General features: G+C 38.0%; 1 protein-coding gene across 1 annotated transcript; it reads right to left on the minus strand.

Annotated features, from left to right (window-relative positions):
- Positions 1-6,807: 6,807 nt before the first annotated feature.
- Positions 6,808-18,820, minus strand: sdha (succinate dehydrogenase complex, subunit A, flavoprotein (Fp)). The gene is made up of 16 exons (XM_041793124.1): positions 18,800-18,820; positions 18,533-18,685; positions 17,286-17,369; positions 16,934-17,095; positions 16,641-16,784; positions 14,705-14,869; positions 14,440-14,588; positions 14,156-14,280; positions 11,136-11,304; positions 10,822-11,017; positions 10,541-10,712; positions 10,074-10,192; positions 9,783-9,894; positions 8,421-8,551; positions 7,549-7,662; positions 6,808-7,442 (listed from the first exon to the last, which is right to left on the minus strand). The coding sequence occupies exons 1-16, from the start codon at positions 18,803-18,805 to the stop codon at positions 7,356-7,358; spliced, it is 2,088 nt and encodes a 695-aa protein (XP_041649058.1). The 5' UTR covers positions 18,806-18,820; the 3' UTR covers positions 6,808-7,355.
- Between the last annotated feature and the right edge of the window lie 42 nt (positions 18,821-18,862).

Here is an 18,862-nt window from a genome sequence, read left to right on the forward strand (position 1 = left end):
TTCTTTATGTCCACCCTGTATGAAGAATGCAAAAAGAGGAGGTGCTCCAGGAACTTTACATCGACAGATCCACCAGGCCTGTTCAATGGCCAAGTCTGGCCCATGTATTTGAAACACAAGTACACTGAATGACAAACAATGCTTGATCAAGCTGAAAATTGGCATGAAAGTCATCATGATTTTTTAATTTAAACTCATGTCTAAATCATCTGGAAACAGCTCAGTGTACGCCCTTCTGAAGAGGTGTATTTGTTGCTAGATTTGTAGACTAAAGTTGGAGATGCAGGTGGTCTTGTCATTAGGTCACGCCCTACGCTGGGCGGCCCAGGTTCAGATTCGGCCTGTGGCTCCTTCCCCAAGTTACTCCATTCTCTCAACCCTGTTTCCAACTCTATCCAATGACCTCCTCTCTAAATAAGGACATTAAAAGCCCAAAAATGTATTCTCCAGTTTCAAGAGGGTGAAGTTAAGTTGAAAGGAGTTTTTAATTCAACTACTGTGTGATGGTAGCCAAGCAGTCACTTATATTAGATTAATTACTTAATTTTGCTTGAGAGAGCAGAATTGCTGGATTTCATTGACATAAAAATGTTAAGAAATGTTGCTAAAATAACTTGTAGTGTGTCTCAGGTGAGAAATTAGTTTATGAAACCAAACCCCTGACATGGGATGTTTAATCTTTTTTATTCCTGTAAGGTCAGTTTTTTGTTATCGATCTCACTCTGATTAAATGTTAGCGTTAATGATCAGCTTTCTAGGAGTATTATTTAAAATATAACAATTGACTCAAAATGTTTGTTTTTTTCAGGCCGTGAATATTCAGGCCTTTCTTCTGATTCACCACAAACATGTTTTTTTTTTTTTTTTAATTCATGATTTTTTTTTTTTTTTTTACAGCTGTCTGTATTGCACTTCATATGCATTTATTTAAAGCCAATCAAGAGTGGAGAATTGCCAGTTTCCTAAGGCTAACATTACCATAATATGTTGTTTGTGGGCATATATTTTTCCTCAGTGGTTTAGTTAACCTGCTGTTTGTTTTGATTAATCTCTGTAGACCTTACTAATCTGCCCTACCGCATCTAAATAAGCATCATCTCTTATTTAAGCTTCAGTGATAGTACACAGGCTGACTGAACATGCAGATGAATCTTCAGATAATGAAAGTTGTGTTGCAGGAACGATGTAAGTTTTGTGGCTAAAGAGGTTTCACACATTCAGAGTTGACGAAAATGGTTCAACCGTTTTCACAAACACTGCTTCCTGATCATCTGATGAACTTCCCGTGAGATTTACACAAACTGATGACACTGCTAAAACTCCAAACACTGTTAAAGTGTGCACTGAAGTGTATGGGATCCTACCTGATCATATGAAAGCTTTAAATGTTTTCAGACCTGAGCATTTCCTCAGTTTCACATGGTCTAGCTATGAGACAAGCTTGGTATTTCAGTTTTTAATCAGATTTTTTTTTTTTAAACAGTCCATCCCGTTTTGTATTTGGGAATGTTACCATCATATCAGGTTTATGGAAACACCCCAGATTTGAGAAACCTGTTTTTGCTACCTGGGCAGTTCCAAAAGAAAACAGGACACTGGGGCTTGAATGAACCATACACCATTTTCTGAGAGCTGCCGATTATAAACCTAAGTGTGGCTTCAGCCAAGTAACACGCAAGCAAACATGGTGGCTGCATAGAAAAGGCACTGAGGTTTCTTTTAGTGTTAAGGCCACAGCATGCCACACTAATCGAATTTTTCTCTAATTAGAAATTGTCATGGTTTGAATTGTAAGACACATCAAAGATGCCTGCACAGAATTAGATGCAGTAATGAGAAACTAGTGTTGGATACAGGGATATAAACAACCAGGTTTGTCTGCATACATTAACTGTACAATATTGATTCCAAAAAAGTTGGAGTGCTGTGTAAAATGTAAATAAAATAAAAACAGAATGTAATGATTTTCAACTCTCACAAACCGATATTTTATTCACAATAGAACATTAATAAAACATCAGATGTTGAAACATGGACATTTTACCATTTCATGAAAAGCATTGCTCATTTTGAAGTTGAGCAACACATCTAAAAAAACAAAAGGCTGATCATGATCTTTGGGCCCTCAGGAAGCGCTGCGTTAAAACAGACATGATTCTTGTTGACACATCTGCAAAGCTGCTCTTAATACTGAGAAGTATCTAGAGATTTTATAGCAACATTATGCTCCCATCCAGACAGCATCTCTTTCAGGAAAGGCCTTGCGCTAATAGAAAACATTTGGCACCTCAAAAAAAATCCTGCAAAGAAGACCCAGTACTGTTGAGCAGCAAGAATCCTACATCAGATAAGAATGGGACTACTTTCCTCTCCCAAGGCTCCAGAAACTATTCTCCTCACTTTCCACATGTTTACAGACTGTTAGTATAAGAAGAGGGGATGCTGCACAATGGTAAACATGACCCTGTTCCTGCTTTTTTGAGATGTGTCGCTGCCATCAAATCCAAACTGAGCTAATAGTTTCATAAAATGGTAAAACCTCTCAGTTTCACCGATATGTTATGTTGTTTTCTGTTCTACAGTAAAATATGGGTTTATGATATTAGCCAATCATTTCATGCTGTTCTAATCTACATTTTACACAGTGCACCAACTTTTCTGGAATTTGGATTTTAAACGCAAGGGCTGAGCAATTTTGGAAAGTAATCCAAATGTAATTGAATTAATATGCAATTATTTTTTTAAGTTCCTCAGCATATGTATTTCTCAGCAAACAAGCAATAAATCATTCAATGTTGTAACAAACACAATATTTGGTAAATTAAACAAAGGCTGACCAATTCTAAAAAATATCTAGTTGCTATTATTTTGACTCATTGTAAATTTGACATGAATTGTTGTGTGGAAGTTTGTCTTTGAAGACAAATGTACAAAAATGATAAAAGTATGATTTTTTTGCACATTTTTCAAAAAAAAAAAAAAAGGTCACTTCAATGTTGGCATGATTTGCAGAGCATATCATCTCTGCCTCAAAAAACGTGTTAAACTGCTATTTTAAAACACATTTATGGTCAAAGAAATAATAAACCTTCTGTGGTTTGAAAATTGCTTTAGAAAGCAATGTGATTTCATCCAAACTTAGATTAATTTCCCGGCCCCGGTAAACGCCATGTCCCAAAGACAATGAAAACCAGGGTAAGACAGAAGGATATTGAAGTCCATGTAAACATATTCTCTGATGTAGCTCAAATGATAACACCTCATATTTGTCTAGGGAGTATCTCCCTGGCTGCAGCTGTAAGAAGGTTTCCTGTAATGGAAGTCACTAAAGAGTTGATCATGTGTCAGGTCTGAAAGGCAACGAATAGTTGATTCAACAGGGTGTTGAATAAAAGTACCCCAAGAATTGTTTGTCCTCTTTTAATCCACAACACTTTATTTTTTCACTAAAACAAATACCACAGACATCTTTCCCTGTCAGCTCCGTCCTCTGGGTTTGGCTTTCACAGCCAGTCAGGATGTGAAACTAGCTCAGAATCAGATTACTTCTTGTTTGCTCAGTGATCACTGACATTCCCTGCTGAATTTCCAGAGATAAAGACTCTTATTGTGTTAAGCTTCATCAGCAGCAGCAACAGCACAAATAAAGGAAGCATCTTTGTTGTGAAATACCAACCACAAACCAACACATATGATCAGCCACAGAAAAGATGTTAACAATCAAATCATATCTAAACATTGTCAACCTTCTGCATGAGTTTGTGTTCAACTTTGTGTTTCTTCTGCCCTCTAGCGGCCATAATGAGGTAGTCAGCAATAAACAGTTTTATATAGAGGTATTTTACTGAGATGGGAAAAAGCACCATGAAAAAATCCACTTACACAAGAAGAAAAGTCATGTAAGACACAAAATTCACAAAACCTAAGCCATTAACTGAGGACAGGAATTCACATAACTCATTATCACAGTAGGAGTCTGAGCTAAGGAGTGATTTAGGAACATCTGAACAAGATCAACCCAGAGGAACAGAAACTATCGCCCATAAGGGAGAATCCAAGGTCAGCTTTAAGGAGTCCACATGGCAGGTGGACAGCAGCTAAAACATTGCCCATTGTAAATGTAAGCTATGGAAACCATATTTTATTTTAATCTAAATACAAACCATGTCATTAAAGAAACAGACAACACCTTTTAACTCTTGTTGCTGCAGTCAAATGCAGCCTGTTTGAAGATGTGCACACCTTTTCTTAAGGCAGAATGAGCTTTTGTCAGGATGCCAAAGAGGAGAGAAGTAACTGAAGCAACTTTCTCAGGAGCATGTGGAGCTAATAACTTTTCTAACATGCTTTTCTGCACCAAAGGAGGTACATGTTAGCCAGGAGGTTAGCAACAACCCTGCATGGATCTTGTTGACTGCGATGGTTAAGCTGGATATTTAAGCCCCTTTAAAAGGTTTTGATCTTACAATCCTTGTTTTAATTCTTCAACTGTTTCTTCTGGGAGTTATTTGGAAATCGCTGCCAGGTAAAATCGCAACCACGAGGACACATCATCAGTTGTGTACCTCAGCATCACAGGGTATTTTGTCCGTTTATCACAAGACACCCTCCGCTGAGTCAGGCCCTCCACAGGTTGATCAGACTTGCGTGTGTGTCCTCTAGTTAGATAATCACCTTAGCAGCCTGGATGGTGTTCTTCCTTTGAATCCACAGCCAGAGACTGGCTCTTTCAGCTGTGTTGGCCAGCTCTTTGTATTGTCATGTAGTCAGGACTGTCAGCATGCAGAGGTGCCTTAAAATTTGGTTTAGCAGTTGCACTGATATGTTCAGTTGGCCACACACTACACTAGCTTCAGTTCTTGAATGATGTAAGGACAGTTATATATGATTTTTCACCTTACACTTCTCTGAAAGCACACACTAGACTCAGCCAGACCACACACCTGCTCTGAGACGTAGCAGAGGTGGCTGGGGTGGAGGAAGATCACAGCGATCATACTGAAAGAACAGACTGACTGTAGACGAGAGGAGAGTAAATTTTAAAATATGGCCGCTGCAGGATGAGTGGTCAAGAGACGTAGTGGCAGACAAAGATAAACTATAAAAGCTACTGTGTGGAAGCACAAAATGTTGGAAAAGAATTAAGTGCTATTTTGGTATCATAAAACCCTGTTTTACATGATCTATATATTGTAAATGAAAACCAAAGATGTAGCATTGATTTCTACAAATAGGTATATTTATCAATCCACTGCAGTATAAATAAGTATTTTGATATTACAACAATTATTATATTTGGAATATAATAAGAACATCTCTCTCCAGTACCATTCGATTTAATTTAAATTTTATTTTCCTATCTTATCTGACAAGTTTTTTGTTTCTACCACTTTTCTCTAGTGTTGAGGGTAATACGTTACAGTAATCCATTTAAGTACTCATAAATTCTTTCTTGTGGTGAGTAACGTAACATGCTGGTTTGGTAATTTGAGTTATCTGCTAATTTATTTGCTTCTCCATAAAAGTAATCTCATACTTCAAAAGAAACTTGATGTATTTTCCGTCCCTTTACATAGTGTCACCTAAAAAGGCAACAAAAGTTAAGTGTGTACTGATGTAAGGTAGACCTACAGCTGAGTAGATGGAGAAGTCAGAGAGGACAGCATTTATGTCATAGAAATATCTCTATCATGTTGAAAATTTGAATAAAAAAGGGACAAAACATAAAATGAGAAAAAGAGCTCATGTGGTATTGTTTTTTAAAAACAGCTCAGTAATAATAAACTGAAAATAATTTCTTTGTGCATTATAGGCCAAATGGATTTTTAAATCTGAGTGAAACCAAGCTGCGTCTGCTTTTTTGAGCACTATTAACTTTCTGACAGACAGGAGACAAAAGGACAAAATAAAAATGTCTTTTTAAATAAAGCTTCTACTTCAAATTAAAATAATTTCTCATTAAGTGTTACGTATTGAATTAGTGGTATTTTGAACCTAAATTTAAGTATTATGGTCAATTCTGATGTACAGGGCTAATATATTGGCTGTCAATAAAGGCAGACATTTTTAAAGCTCCAGATGCCAGTTAACATGCTGATAAAATGGTACATCCCTAATTTCACAAGGAGCAACTCTGCTTTTTCTCAGTAAATACAGACCCAGGTATCCTCCAAATCAAACAAAACAGCCGTTTTTGTTTCTATGCATAGTCTGCACTTTATTGAACATAGGAAAATAAGTACAAATGGCAAACCCTGAAGAAAATTTACTTTTCTTGTAAAACAGGCAAATAAATTAAATCACCCTTTCAACAATTCAGTACAAGAAGCATGGCATGTTACTTCAAGTGACAACGATGCATACATCCTTCTAGTGTGGAGTTAATGAAGCGATAAGTTCCAGTTTATGATGATTTTCCCTTAGTTCTGCCATCATATGCAGCTTTGTTTAAGCAGAAATCACCCTTGTCAGTCAGTGTTGTCAGCATTTGGAGTAACTTGTGGAGAGCTTCGAGTGCTTTACTCATCCTAACTGGAACTTATCATCTCTGATCACTATTCAAAGAAAGAGTTGTATAGATTAGATACACGCATCAAGCTGCTTCATTTGGTTAACATTTATGATGAAGTTTTATAGATCGCTTAAGCTTAATTACGTCTATCAGCTGATTATCTACTGAACATCCTCTAAATGATGATGTATGTATTTATTTGGACTGCACGCATGAAGCATCACAAGATGTCAAAACTATCAAAGACTGAAGGCCTTGGTGAGTGAGAAAGACTGCCTCTTACTTCAACAGGTACATACAGTATAACTCATCAGGTTTATTTAACATCTCTGCAATATTTACATACTTATAACCTCTCTGTCACAATGAAAACATGTGCGTTTCAAATTACAATCTCCTCCACAAACTTCACTTCAGAAAGCCACAGAAGTGATTAATGCCATGCAAGACAAGGAAAATGACGCTAAGCCATCATCACATGGCAAGTGTGGTGTTACATGTTTACTGCTCTACTGTTTTTCGTTCTTTAGCCAGAGCTTACGCTTGTCTTGTGTGCATTGTGATATATACAAAAACACTGAGTAAGAGGGAACAATAACCGTGTTTGAAATGCATCTGCTGTGAACTGATTTTAAAAAAAGGCAAAACACACATGACAGAGAAGAACGGAGGGGCACAGACAAGACAGTTTCATGTTTAACTACACTAAATGGATACACATGTGCAACCATAAGCATAATTTGTCCCAAAATGTCATTTCAAATATATGAACGAAAGCTTCATAAATAGTGAAAAACGCCGATGTGATGGGAGGGAAGGTGGAAGAGGTCTCATCTTTCTCTTCTTAGTACGACCGAATGGCAGGAGGGACGTGAGCACAGTCCTGCTCGTCGAGGGAGCTATCGATGACAGGGCGATACTCCAGGGTCACCTGTTATTACACAAAAACAAACATTAATCATGTATTACTGATTTTACAGCCAGAGCAGCCAGAGACCGTTTTAAACACTGCAAAACACAGTGCAGGGGGATTGTACCTTTCCAGTTTTGGGGTCAACATAGGACAAGGTGTGCTTCCTCCAGTGCTGATCGTAGGGCTTCTTCTCTTGACCCTGCAGGGGCTTTGAGTAGTCGTACTCATCCACACGATCCTGCAAGAATCAAAGTTCCTTTCTTAGCATTCATATACAGATACCTTAAGGATTAAAAGTCTGTTCACAAGAAGAATAGAGGAAGGAGCGGGAAATTTAAAAGCAAAAGAAGGAAACTGATGTCATGTTGGCAGTGAAGAACTAACCAGACACACCAGATAGAGTGTTACATATAAACATTGTGTCTGTCACTTTAATTACAGGCCCATTACAGTGACAAGTAGAGGGCATGCGCAGCCCAGAGGGAGTAGACTACATAACTTGAGCTCAACAGGCAGCTGTTATTTTTCTTCACCGTCAGTTGAGCCAGTCTTGCTGAAGCCATTCAGGTGTTATGCAAAAAAACACATTTTACATCAAGAAAAGCTTTCAGTGTGGTTTTTTGCTCTTCTTTTTATGAAGAAACGTTATCCAGCTATGGTAAGAACTGCCATAATATCTACATCTGACGAGTTATTTCACTTGCAGCCATTGATTACTGTCTTGCAGTACAACTAAACCACCCCTGTAGCCACTGCCTTGTTCTCCTCAAATAATGCTGATTGGTCCATCTATTCTGACTGGGCACAAACATTTCAGACTGAAGTTTTGCAAGATGATCTGCCTAATGACATGGAATCTATCAGCTTTGCAAGGTTAGTGAAGAACAGAAAGAAGGTAAGAACACTGGTTTACAAAAAGAAGCATGAGAAGCAGAAATTGACAGACAGCATAACAAAAAAAAAACACAAAGATGTCAGTGGATAAATTAAGCCTACCTTGAAGTCCTCTCTGGCATGGGCTCCTCTGCTCTCCTTCCTCTGCTCAGCAGAGTGGATGGTCTGGACGGCGTTCAGCATCAGGTTCTGCAGCTCTAGCGTCTCCACCAGGTCTGTGTTCCACACGATACCTGAAGGAAGGAAAAGGAGAAATTGTTTGTTTGCAGGGCTGTACAGTGTGATGTTATGTTGCACATGCTACAAAAAACAGGCTTCTCCTATAAGGTTATTTCATCTCGCCGCACTTGTGCTATGATAAGGTTCTGAAAGAGGAATGCATTTGCGTTTGGGTGTGCACACATCTCAGACGCCCATGTGACTCTACACTGCACTTGAATTTGCTTTTCAAAAGCTTCAGACTTCACCTGGACTTGAAATCTGAGACTTGGACCCACTTTTTCTATTTTGTATTAGTGACACAATATAAATACAAGCTGAATATCGTCCCTCACACCATGCATAACCACAAGCTGCCACTGCAGACACAATGGAGAGGATGCCACCTACTGCAGGTGATAGACATGGCCAGTATCTGACCATTTAAGAGGAGCCCTACCTCAAACAAACCTCAAGTGTTTTTTAAGCCCCGTAGGCTAGATGTTGTTAAAGTATAGTATTAGTCAACATAACTTGTTCTCTTCCGCTTCTCTCCTTCTCTTGCATCTCCTCTATCAACCCTTTGTTTAGGCTATTACACATGGCTAGTTACAGGTTACAGTCATTGAAATGGCAGTGTGAACCTCTGCAGCCTCTGCACCAACTCCTTAGTAAAGGTAAAAACATATTTCTTATCATTGATATTATAAGTGCTGTTGTTTGGTTAAAGAGCTAATGCATCTTTACTGCACAGCCCTGGTTTGTTGGGTCAGAGACTGTAATGTAAAGCGGTCATCAGTATTAACTGATCCCATTCAAAGACATCCACAGGTCGCTGACGCAGCAGTGGGAGCAAATTAGTGTCTAGCGTCTTGCCCAAGAACGCATCTATGCGTGAGTGCAGGCCCTAGGACTGAAACCCCCAACAATCTGGTTGAGAAATGACCAACATGACCACTAATCCAGAGCTTAATATTTCCGATTTATGCATTTATTTACTATAGGATTAAACAAGGATAGATGTTTGTGCTGTAGCTGTAAAGACAGAAAAAGTTAAATGTAGACTTCATCCTACACCTTTTGAAACACCTCCCATTTTCTTGTGTGTTTAATCTGTCAGCGTATGATTTTTTTTTAAACTAAGCATTGAGTTTGTCATTTGTTTATGTGCTTTAATTTCAGACAGGAAGATATCAATGCCTGTTAGACAAAAAAGACCAGAGTAACCGTAAATAGACATAATAGGCACACAGAGCACTGCAGTACCTCTGTCAAAGGTCTTGATTTCATCCAGGGTCTGGTAAATGGCGTCCATCTTGTCGCATCCCTCTTTAAGAACAGAGCCAGTACGGAAGACGGCAGCATGAGCCTGCATGGTCTGTGAGAAAACAAGACGTATAATTCCTGGTTGTTTTAGAAGTCTCTGTGTGAAGTTAACACTGGATAAGCCAGAGGATAATAGGAAGCAACTACTTCTAAATACAATATTTTGGATTTTATCTGCATGCAGGGTTTGTACCATGTTTGACAAAAGTGAAGGTAGAGGGAATCAAATACCTTCTGCATGTTGAGCCTGATCTCAGAGGTTCTCAGGCTTCCATTAGCAAACCTCAGCTTGTCCAGGTTGGCCACAGACTCCTCACCTGCATTGGGCTTTAGAGGGGACAGAGTCTCGCCTGAGGAGAAAAACAAAACACCACTATCAGCTGTGAAGCAAGGCAGCAATGTGTGAAGGAACAAGGATGTTATATAATACCCTGCCTGTAGGGGATACAAATATTTTCTCTCTTTTCTTCTTTGATATCAAAACAGACAAAGACGTTTTGACTTTCAAATGACACCCCTCAGTTTTGATAAACATCAGGATAAGCAATGGAAATATGGCATGACATTTAGAGTACATCTTAGGAAAAAAAAATGTTCATTTGCATGATTAATAGTCATTATTACTAATTATGTTTTGATTCTCTACTGTTAAACATGAACTAAAAATGGATTAAAATACTCTGTGTCATAAAGCTCACCAGGTTTGTGTTCCTCTGCGATGGTAAGAGCACAGGCTCTGCCAAACACCACAAGATCCAGCAGAGAGTTAGCGCCCAGTCTGTTAGCACCATGCACACTGGCACATGCTGCCTCACCGCAGGCGTACAGTCCACGAACCACCTTGTCCTCTCCATTGGTGTGAGTGATCACCTGATGGAGAAAATGTCATGTTTTAGAGGGATTTCTTTGAGTTAATTACTTAAAACAGATGTAGGAGTGGGTGTCTGTGGATGAATTCCACTGAGCATGAATGACCCACCTGTCCCTTGTAGTTTGTGGGTACTCCCCCCATGTTATAATGGACGGTGGGCAGGACAGGGATGGGCTCTTTAGTGACGTCGACTCCAGCAAAGATCATGGCTGTCTCGGAGATACCCGGCAGCCTTGTGGCAAGCTGCTGGGGAGGCAGGTGATGGAGCTGTAGGTATACATGGTCCTTCTCTGGTCCTACACCTCTGAGGGAATAAAGACAAACAAGAAAAAGTGAGCTGCCACTGTTACCTACAATTTTTCCTTAGACTACGTATGTTTAAGAATGGAAATCAGGGGTTTCTTCAAACGTGTTGTCCTTACCTGCCCTCTCTGATCTCTATGGTCATGGAGCGGGACACCACGTCTCTGGAGGCCAGGTCTTTGGCGTTGGGTGCATAGCGCTCCATAAAACGCTCTCCCTCACTGTTTATGAGGATGCCTCCCTCACCACGGCAACCCTCTGTGATCAGACAACCAGCTCCATAGATACCTGTAAGAAAGAAGAGAAAGGTTTATAAGAGCTTCATACAAACACTGATATTAATCCTGGCATGTTAACTCACAACCCTACAAGTCTAACCTCTGTAACACTTTTGTTCATGCTGTTGGATGCCAATCCTGATGTGTGACTATCATAAGTACAGGGATAGAGTTATAATAATCTTTAAAACAGCAGTTATCTTTACAGAGTGAACACTTTAGAGGACTCCTGATATGACTGCTTTAAACCACCCTGCTATCAGGATAATTTCAATACTGAGACATTAAATCATCAAAGCTCTTCCTTTATGGCACAATGGTGTTAATAAAAACAATAAAGGCAAGTTTTATTAACTGAAAAGGGAATGGTTTACGTTTTTGCTCCACAGTCTTTTACAGCTCAAAATTTTAATTTACTTGTCAGAAGAAGAAACTCTTGAATTGTTCATAAAAACAAAACATTTATGTCCTAACAGAAATCGATATTATTCTCTTAACATGCTAATGCTTATGCTTTTTCAGCTTTCACAATCAGTGCTGTCCTTTTTTTAAATAATAATAATAACAATACTTTATTTATATAGAACCTTTAAAAACAGATGTTTACAAAGTGCTTTAACAGACATAGAAAAGGAGATTAATAAAATATGTTGTTAATTGAACCAGACAGAGAAGGTCTTGAAAGAGAAAAACAAAAAATCACAAACTTAAGTTCAAAGTCAACATGGACTAACACAAGCTTAAGGGATGAAAGTGAAAAAATCATGAAAGACAGTTAAAATAGTAAGTGATGAAAAAGTCTAGAGAAGACAGTATGATATGATTAGATGAGAATTGATTAAATATCTAAAAAAAAAAAATTAAAAATTAAAAAAACATATAAAAAAAGACCAAATAAAGAGAGGATGTTTAGACGGCAACAAAAGGAAAAGGCACAGATACGGTAACAGTAGCAGAGCAAATAAAATAGTGATAAAAAGGTTAATAAACAGTTAAAGGAGACATCACATAAAAGCAAGTCTGTAAAAGTGAGTCTTAAGGAGCGATTTAAAAGATGACACTGAATCTGCGAGCTTATCCCTCTAAAAATTTGACTCTTGACTTTGGAACAACCAGGAAACCGTGACACAAGAATTAACAGCTGTGTGACGGCTCATATCGGTCAGCATCTCAGAAATATAACCTGGGGTAAGACCAATAAGAGCTTTAACAGTGATCAGTAAAATCTTAAAGCCAGTGAAGAGCGGTGAGGAGAGGGGAGATACGATGCTGTCAGTTAAAACCAGTTAAAAGCCTAGCTGCTGCGTTCTGGAGCAGTCGGAGGCGGAATAAAGGTTTTTTGGTGATACAAAATCACAGGATGGGTTTGATTTTAGATATGGATCTGATTTGAATGAAGCAGGACTGGACAACTGTTGATGTGTTCTGCTCAGCAGCAGGTATATCTGTGTGTCATCAGCATAAAAATGGAAAGAGATTGCAACTCTGAATGATAAAACCTAAAGGAAGCATACAAAAAGAAAATAAAAGTAGACCTAAAATCAAACCTTGTGGTTCACTACAATGCGAGAGGTGGAAGATAAGTGGTTACCCATGGTAACCACAAAGGCTCCATCCAAAGGATTCACTTCTAAAACTTGTTTTCAGTGTTAAACTTGGCAGGTTATAAAATATCTAAGAAAAAATGACTTTGAAAGTGATTTAAAAAGAGTAATTTCAGTAAAGCAATTAAGAACTACGTTTTAATAAGCCTTCAAGGCTCCTTTTACAATTATCATTCTGTTTTAAGCCCGTCTTTGTGCAGCGACTCAAGAATTAAATCAAACCAAATTGTTTAGCTTCAAGCCCCCATAAGTTGTTTGATGGTGTTTTGAGGTCACATAATTATGTGAATAAATTCAAATGTGTGTGAAATTATTCTGCTGGCTTTAGCACACTAAAAAAAATCTCTATGCAAATACTAGACTTATATGACTTTTAGTGAATCTATGCGACCACAAACAATTTGCAGGGTTTCCATTATATGTAAGAGGGAGAGAAACATTTTCTCTTCAACTCAGTGAACTTTGCCTTTCATGACCTTCCACAGGCCACATGACTCGGCTACTTCAAGTAAAACTATGGAGTCAGGTGTCAAATGTCCAACAGGAACAAAAATAAAGATGACCACTTGGCCTTTATGTAAGTGGAGCCTACTATTGGAGCTTGATGTAAAGAACTGAATTTTTAAGTATCCAGCCAGTCTAGTTTTGAAAACCACATCAGATCAGACATTTAAGGGACTTAGAAAACAATGAGACAAAATTTATGAGCGACAGTTTACAATAATTTGTTATCATTAGCTATAAGAGAAACGGAGCCAGCAAGTTGAAGAGTTATGCAAAACACACAAAGTGCTGTCATGACATCTTGAGAAAGCATGACTTTAGGTATCGATGTCTGTTAATTCACAGAGCTTTTCAGAAGTGCAGAAAAGCCACAGCATAGCACAACAGGAGCTCCGTATACACAATCTAACAAGCACGTGAATACAGCACTGCTCTCCACTGATCCTGTAACACTTCTGTTACCACCACCAACCTAACCAGAGGGAGGATCACTGTCTTTCCGTTACACCTGAGTGACATTCACGGTAAAGTAAAATCTCACAGGGACGTAAAACTCACACCTTGAAATAGCACTGTGAATCAGCCTAATTTGTAACTAAGAGTCAATCTAAACTTGTGTTTCAATTATGCATGATGTTGCTACTGCATGGCTTTCAAGACTCTACCTTTCAATATAAAATTCAACCATTCCTCTGCTGTTCTCATATATTTTCTAACTTGGGTTTAATAAATGACTAGGCATGTCTCTCTTACCAGTGGGATGAAACTGTACAAACTCCAAATCTTGGCAGGGCAGGCCAGCTCTAGTCACCATCGCATTTCCATCTCCTGTACTGGTGTGGGCAGACGTGCAGCTGAAATAGGCTCTTCCATAACCCCTGGAAGGAAAGATTCAACTTGTTAATGGTCTTATTTACTCCGAATAACATTCACAGTCAGCGAAGTGTGCGAACATTTTTCTAGTTGTCACTGAATAATTAATGAAGACAGCTAAGGGTTATTTTCCCTGGTTTCAGTGCAGTGAGCTTGCAGCCTACCCGGTAGCAATAACGGTGTTCTGGGCTCTGAAGCGGTGAATAGATCCGTCCTCCATACACAGAGCAATCACTCCTTTACACTCTCCATCCTCCATTAGCAGGTCCAGGGCAAAGTACTCCACAAAGTAGCTGGTGTCATAACGAAGTGACTGAAAAGACAGAAGGACACATGAAACAGCGTATAAGAAGTGGCCTGAATGGTTATGTCTGTTCCTTCTGGATGTGCTGAGTCCTACAGAGAAGGTAGACAAGTGCATGAACTGACCCTTCCATAAAGAGTATGCAGCAATGAGTGTCCTGTCCTGTCTGCTACACAGCAGCAGCGATGAGCCTGGCCTCCTTTTCCATACTTGAGACTCTGACCTCCAAAGGCCCTCTGGTAAATCTTCCCATCTTCAGTACGGCTGAACGGCATGCCGAAGTTCTCCAGCTGAGAGAAAAGACGCCAAAACATGAGGTTTCCAGTTGTATCATACAATATTTATTGTACAATAAAACTTTCAAGAAGTTGGAAACATTCGTCAATGAAACAAAAAAATATATTTATATATTTAATTTCTTATCATCATGTCATCTATCTGCATCAGCCTTATCAGTACACCATTTGGAAAGCTCTTAATTTCTTAATTTAGTTACCCATATATTTTTTGATTCATTTATTAATCAAATTTGCAATAATTTGCAAGTTCTTAAATGCCAGGGAGGTACAACCGTAATAATGAGACTTTTATTTTGAAATGAGGTGAAAAAACAGATTGCAGCATATTTGATCATTTATTTGATTCAAGCTGAGACTTAGGGCCGAGTGAAATGGTTTATAGATCGTTTTCAGATTAAGATAAAAACATGTCTTTTAAGTTACAGGTGGGCAGATACACTTTTTATATCAGGTGGTGTAACCAATGGAAAACTGCAGAAAAAAAAATTTACCATCAAAATCTTGATTTTATTTTAAAAACGTATGTGTCCACTTTCTAATAACAACAAAAGAAACATTGTGTCTTAGTATTTGTCTGTTTATTTAAAATGAATGGCAAATGTCAGGTGGCACAATGAATGTTTCAGTTGGTGTAACCCTAAAAAGCGTTATTATATGAAAAACATACAATTATTTCCATGTCAGGTGGTACAAACAGGGTAAAGCTCAATTTTATCTTACCATAAATTATTTTATTTATTTTGAAAAGCTATGGCCACTTTCTAACAAGACAAAAGTTAACAAAATGTGTCAAAGCATTTACCTGTTTAATTTGAAATTAGTGGCAAATGTCAGGTGGCACAACTACAAATGAATGAAGCCTTATATGCCATTGATCCAAATATAACTAAAAAAACAAAAATCAATTGATCTGAAAAATTATGCAATAACTCCCCCTGAACTTTGCATTTTTTTTTTACAATGCAAAAGAAAAAAAAACTCAAAAGCTGTTTTTATTCCTGTGAAGCACCCTATTAAGATGTATAGTGCAGCAGCTTGTGTGGAAAAAAGGAAGTTGTACATAAGTGATTTGTGTTTTAAGCTTAAAACACAAATCGTGCTTTCTTCAAATTCATTTTATACAAGTTTTACTACTAAACTCTGAAGTAAAGAGAACCATTAAAAATTAAAAAGGTATAACTAATAAAAGACTGGAAACATCTAATCTCTGTGATAAGTTAAACTGTATGCACCCAAAGTAAGATTATTGTTAATCAAGGGTTACAGGAAGCTCTGAAAGTCACTAAAGCAAAACACTGGATAGTTTTGTTGGTAGGATGCATTTCTGGTTAAATAACTGATAATAAGCATTTGTAGACAACCTTTTTTCATTCACAACAATAATTTGCAGACCCACATGAATATTAAAGCAGCTGTTTTTGAAGAAAAAAACATTAGTTAAGTTTTAAAATAAAATGACCACTTGTATTTTTGTTGCTTCCAATGAACCCTAAACTATTGATTTTTTGGAGGCGTGCCACCGTCTTCCTCCCAGACATGATTTCAGTTAAACAGTCCACCAGGTGGCCCTGTATTTCTTACATCAAACAGCTCTGAATCTTTCTCTGGCACAAATATTAAAACAAAGCCACTAATGTAGGGCCTCACCCATTAAATTCTCTATTTTTCTAAAAAGAATTTACTTTTATTCATCAAATATTTATCTTTAATGCCTAAAGAGTCATTGTCAGTTAGGACAACTTTTCATGATGAGAGAGCTTACCTCTACAACAGCTGCAGGTGCCTGTTCTGTCATGTAGTGGATGGCGTCCTGGTCTCCCAGCCAATCAGATCCCTTAACTGTGTCATAGAAATGCCACCTCCAGTCATCCTCCTCCATGTTCCCAAGAGCTGCATTTATTCCTCCCTATGAACAGAGTTCACTTCAATAAAAATCCTTAAAATGCAAGGACACATCTCTTCTTAAGAATGCAGGAGGGTTTGATGAAACTCGAAATCTGCATAAATATATGCAAAAACATGTAAATCCTTTTTTAACAAATAAATGTGTTTCACCTGTGCAGCAACTGTGTGAGATCTGGTGGGGAAGAGCTTTGTGATGCAGGCGGTGTTGAATCCAGCCTCTGACAGGCCGAATGCAGCCCTGAGTCCGGCACCTCCTGCTCCTACCACCACAGCGTCAAACTCATGGTCTACAACTGGATACTGGGTGGAGATCTAAACAAAAGGAAGGGAAAGGTTACTGAAAGACTTCAAATAACAAGTAACAGTTTGAGGCAATCTTTTTGCATGAACCTTCAATAAGCACGTGCAAACTCCCAGATGCAGTCCTGTTTAGCATTATGCACGCCTTTAAGTAATAACTGTATTATAAGCTGATCCTTAAATAGGAGCAAATGCAACTTACATCTTCTGATACACTTGCACTTTTCTTCTTGCCATAGATGGAGAAGTGAAAGTTTCTGGATCCCTGGACTGCAGCTGCAGGGACCTGACAGAAAGAAAACCATTTATATTAGGGCTGGACCATATGGACCAAAAATGCTATTTCAGTCACTTTGAGCAAAATGAATCAGTTGATACACTTTTCTGAGAAGAAACTGCAAAAGCAAAGTACAGTCAAGATGGCTAAATGCCAGAAGGGGATACGGAAGCACAATGTCAACATGAACATGGAAAATGATATAAACTGAAATACAGATTTGTGAAATAAAACATAACATTAAATGTAACTGCTACTTATGTAAACAAAGATAAATAAACTGTGATTTCCTTTGAAGCTAATCATTTTAAATAGATAACACTGTAGTGAATCCCATATAATCATTTGTGTTTCTTAATGTTCACAGTATTTAAACAGGCATCTATGGTTGGATTTAGCTAATCAATATAAACTTAAACAGTAAGGAACATGCTGTCCTACAATACATCTTAAAGGAATACATTTATACACGTAATCTTAGAAACGTATATATTGATTAGCCCTAACTATTCTGTTAATAAAAAATAATGCAACACATTGTCCGAATGGGAAAATTAGCTGTTTGCTTGTGTTTATCTCTAAGTAACAAAACACAATGTGATGTATGCTTACTACTGTAGACAGCTTTTTGTGTGATTATAGAATAACACAACATAATGCATTCGTGTTGAAAAGCACTTAACACTGCGAATTTAAAGCATACTTCACCATACGATCAATGTTAATTGCCATGTGTGTCATTAAAACTTGGCATTAGTCTATTTTTTTGGCCCAAAGTATTATCAGTATGTCGTTTCAGTTAGTTAGCTTTTAGCAGCAAGTTAACTGTTTCCACAAGGGCAACTGGGGTAATCACCACGAACACGTAGAAATACCTCCATTATTCTCACATTTTCCAGAAAAAGATATCTATACTGTTCATTTGAGATGAGTAGAGATGGCATAGCTGTGCATGACACGTTGAAGTCGCAAAAAAGCTTTTCTTCATGGTGTCACATTGAAACACCCTAAGCTACATAACGCAGGTTACGCAAGTCAGAATCTCCTCGTTACGAAAGCTGAAAAACAAAACCCTGCAAAAGTCTCTTTCTGTGTTTAAAAGGCAGCAGACACACACAAAGAGAGCACTTACAGATGAATTGAATACTACAAATTTGATTATGACAACTCACGGCTTTTGTTTTAGATAGTATCCTCTTGGAGAGGAGACGGGACGCAGCGCGAACACTCGCCATGTTGTCAGCTGAAGGGTTGATTCTGAGGGACAGTGGAGGTTCACATATTCTGTTGCACTGGACTAAACCAATCTCCAAAAGTAGGGGTGTCTGGAAAGTTCGACATAATTATTTTACCCTAAGCTGATAAGTAGATTTTTAAAACAATACATATGTGGTTATTTATGAACACTAAATCAAAATGAATACCAAACGTTTTAATACTCTCATTCTTGTTGGACTTTATTGTAATGGTATTTCCATGAATTACCCATCGCCGGCACGGAT

This window comes from Cheilinus undulatus, linkage group 8 (assembly GCF_018320785.1).
Source record: "Cheilinus undulatus linkage group 8, ASM1832078v1, whole genome shotgun sequence".
Lineage (NCBI taxonomy): Eukaryota > Metazoa > Chordata > Actinopteri > Labriformes > Labridae > Cheilinus > Cheilinus undulatus.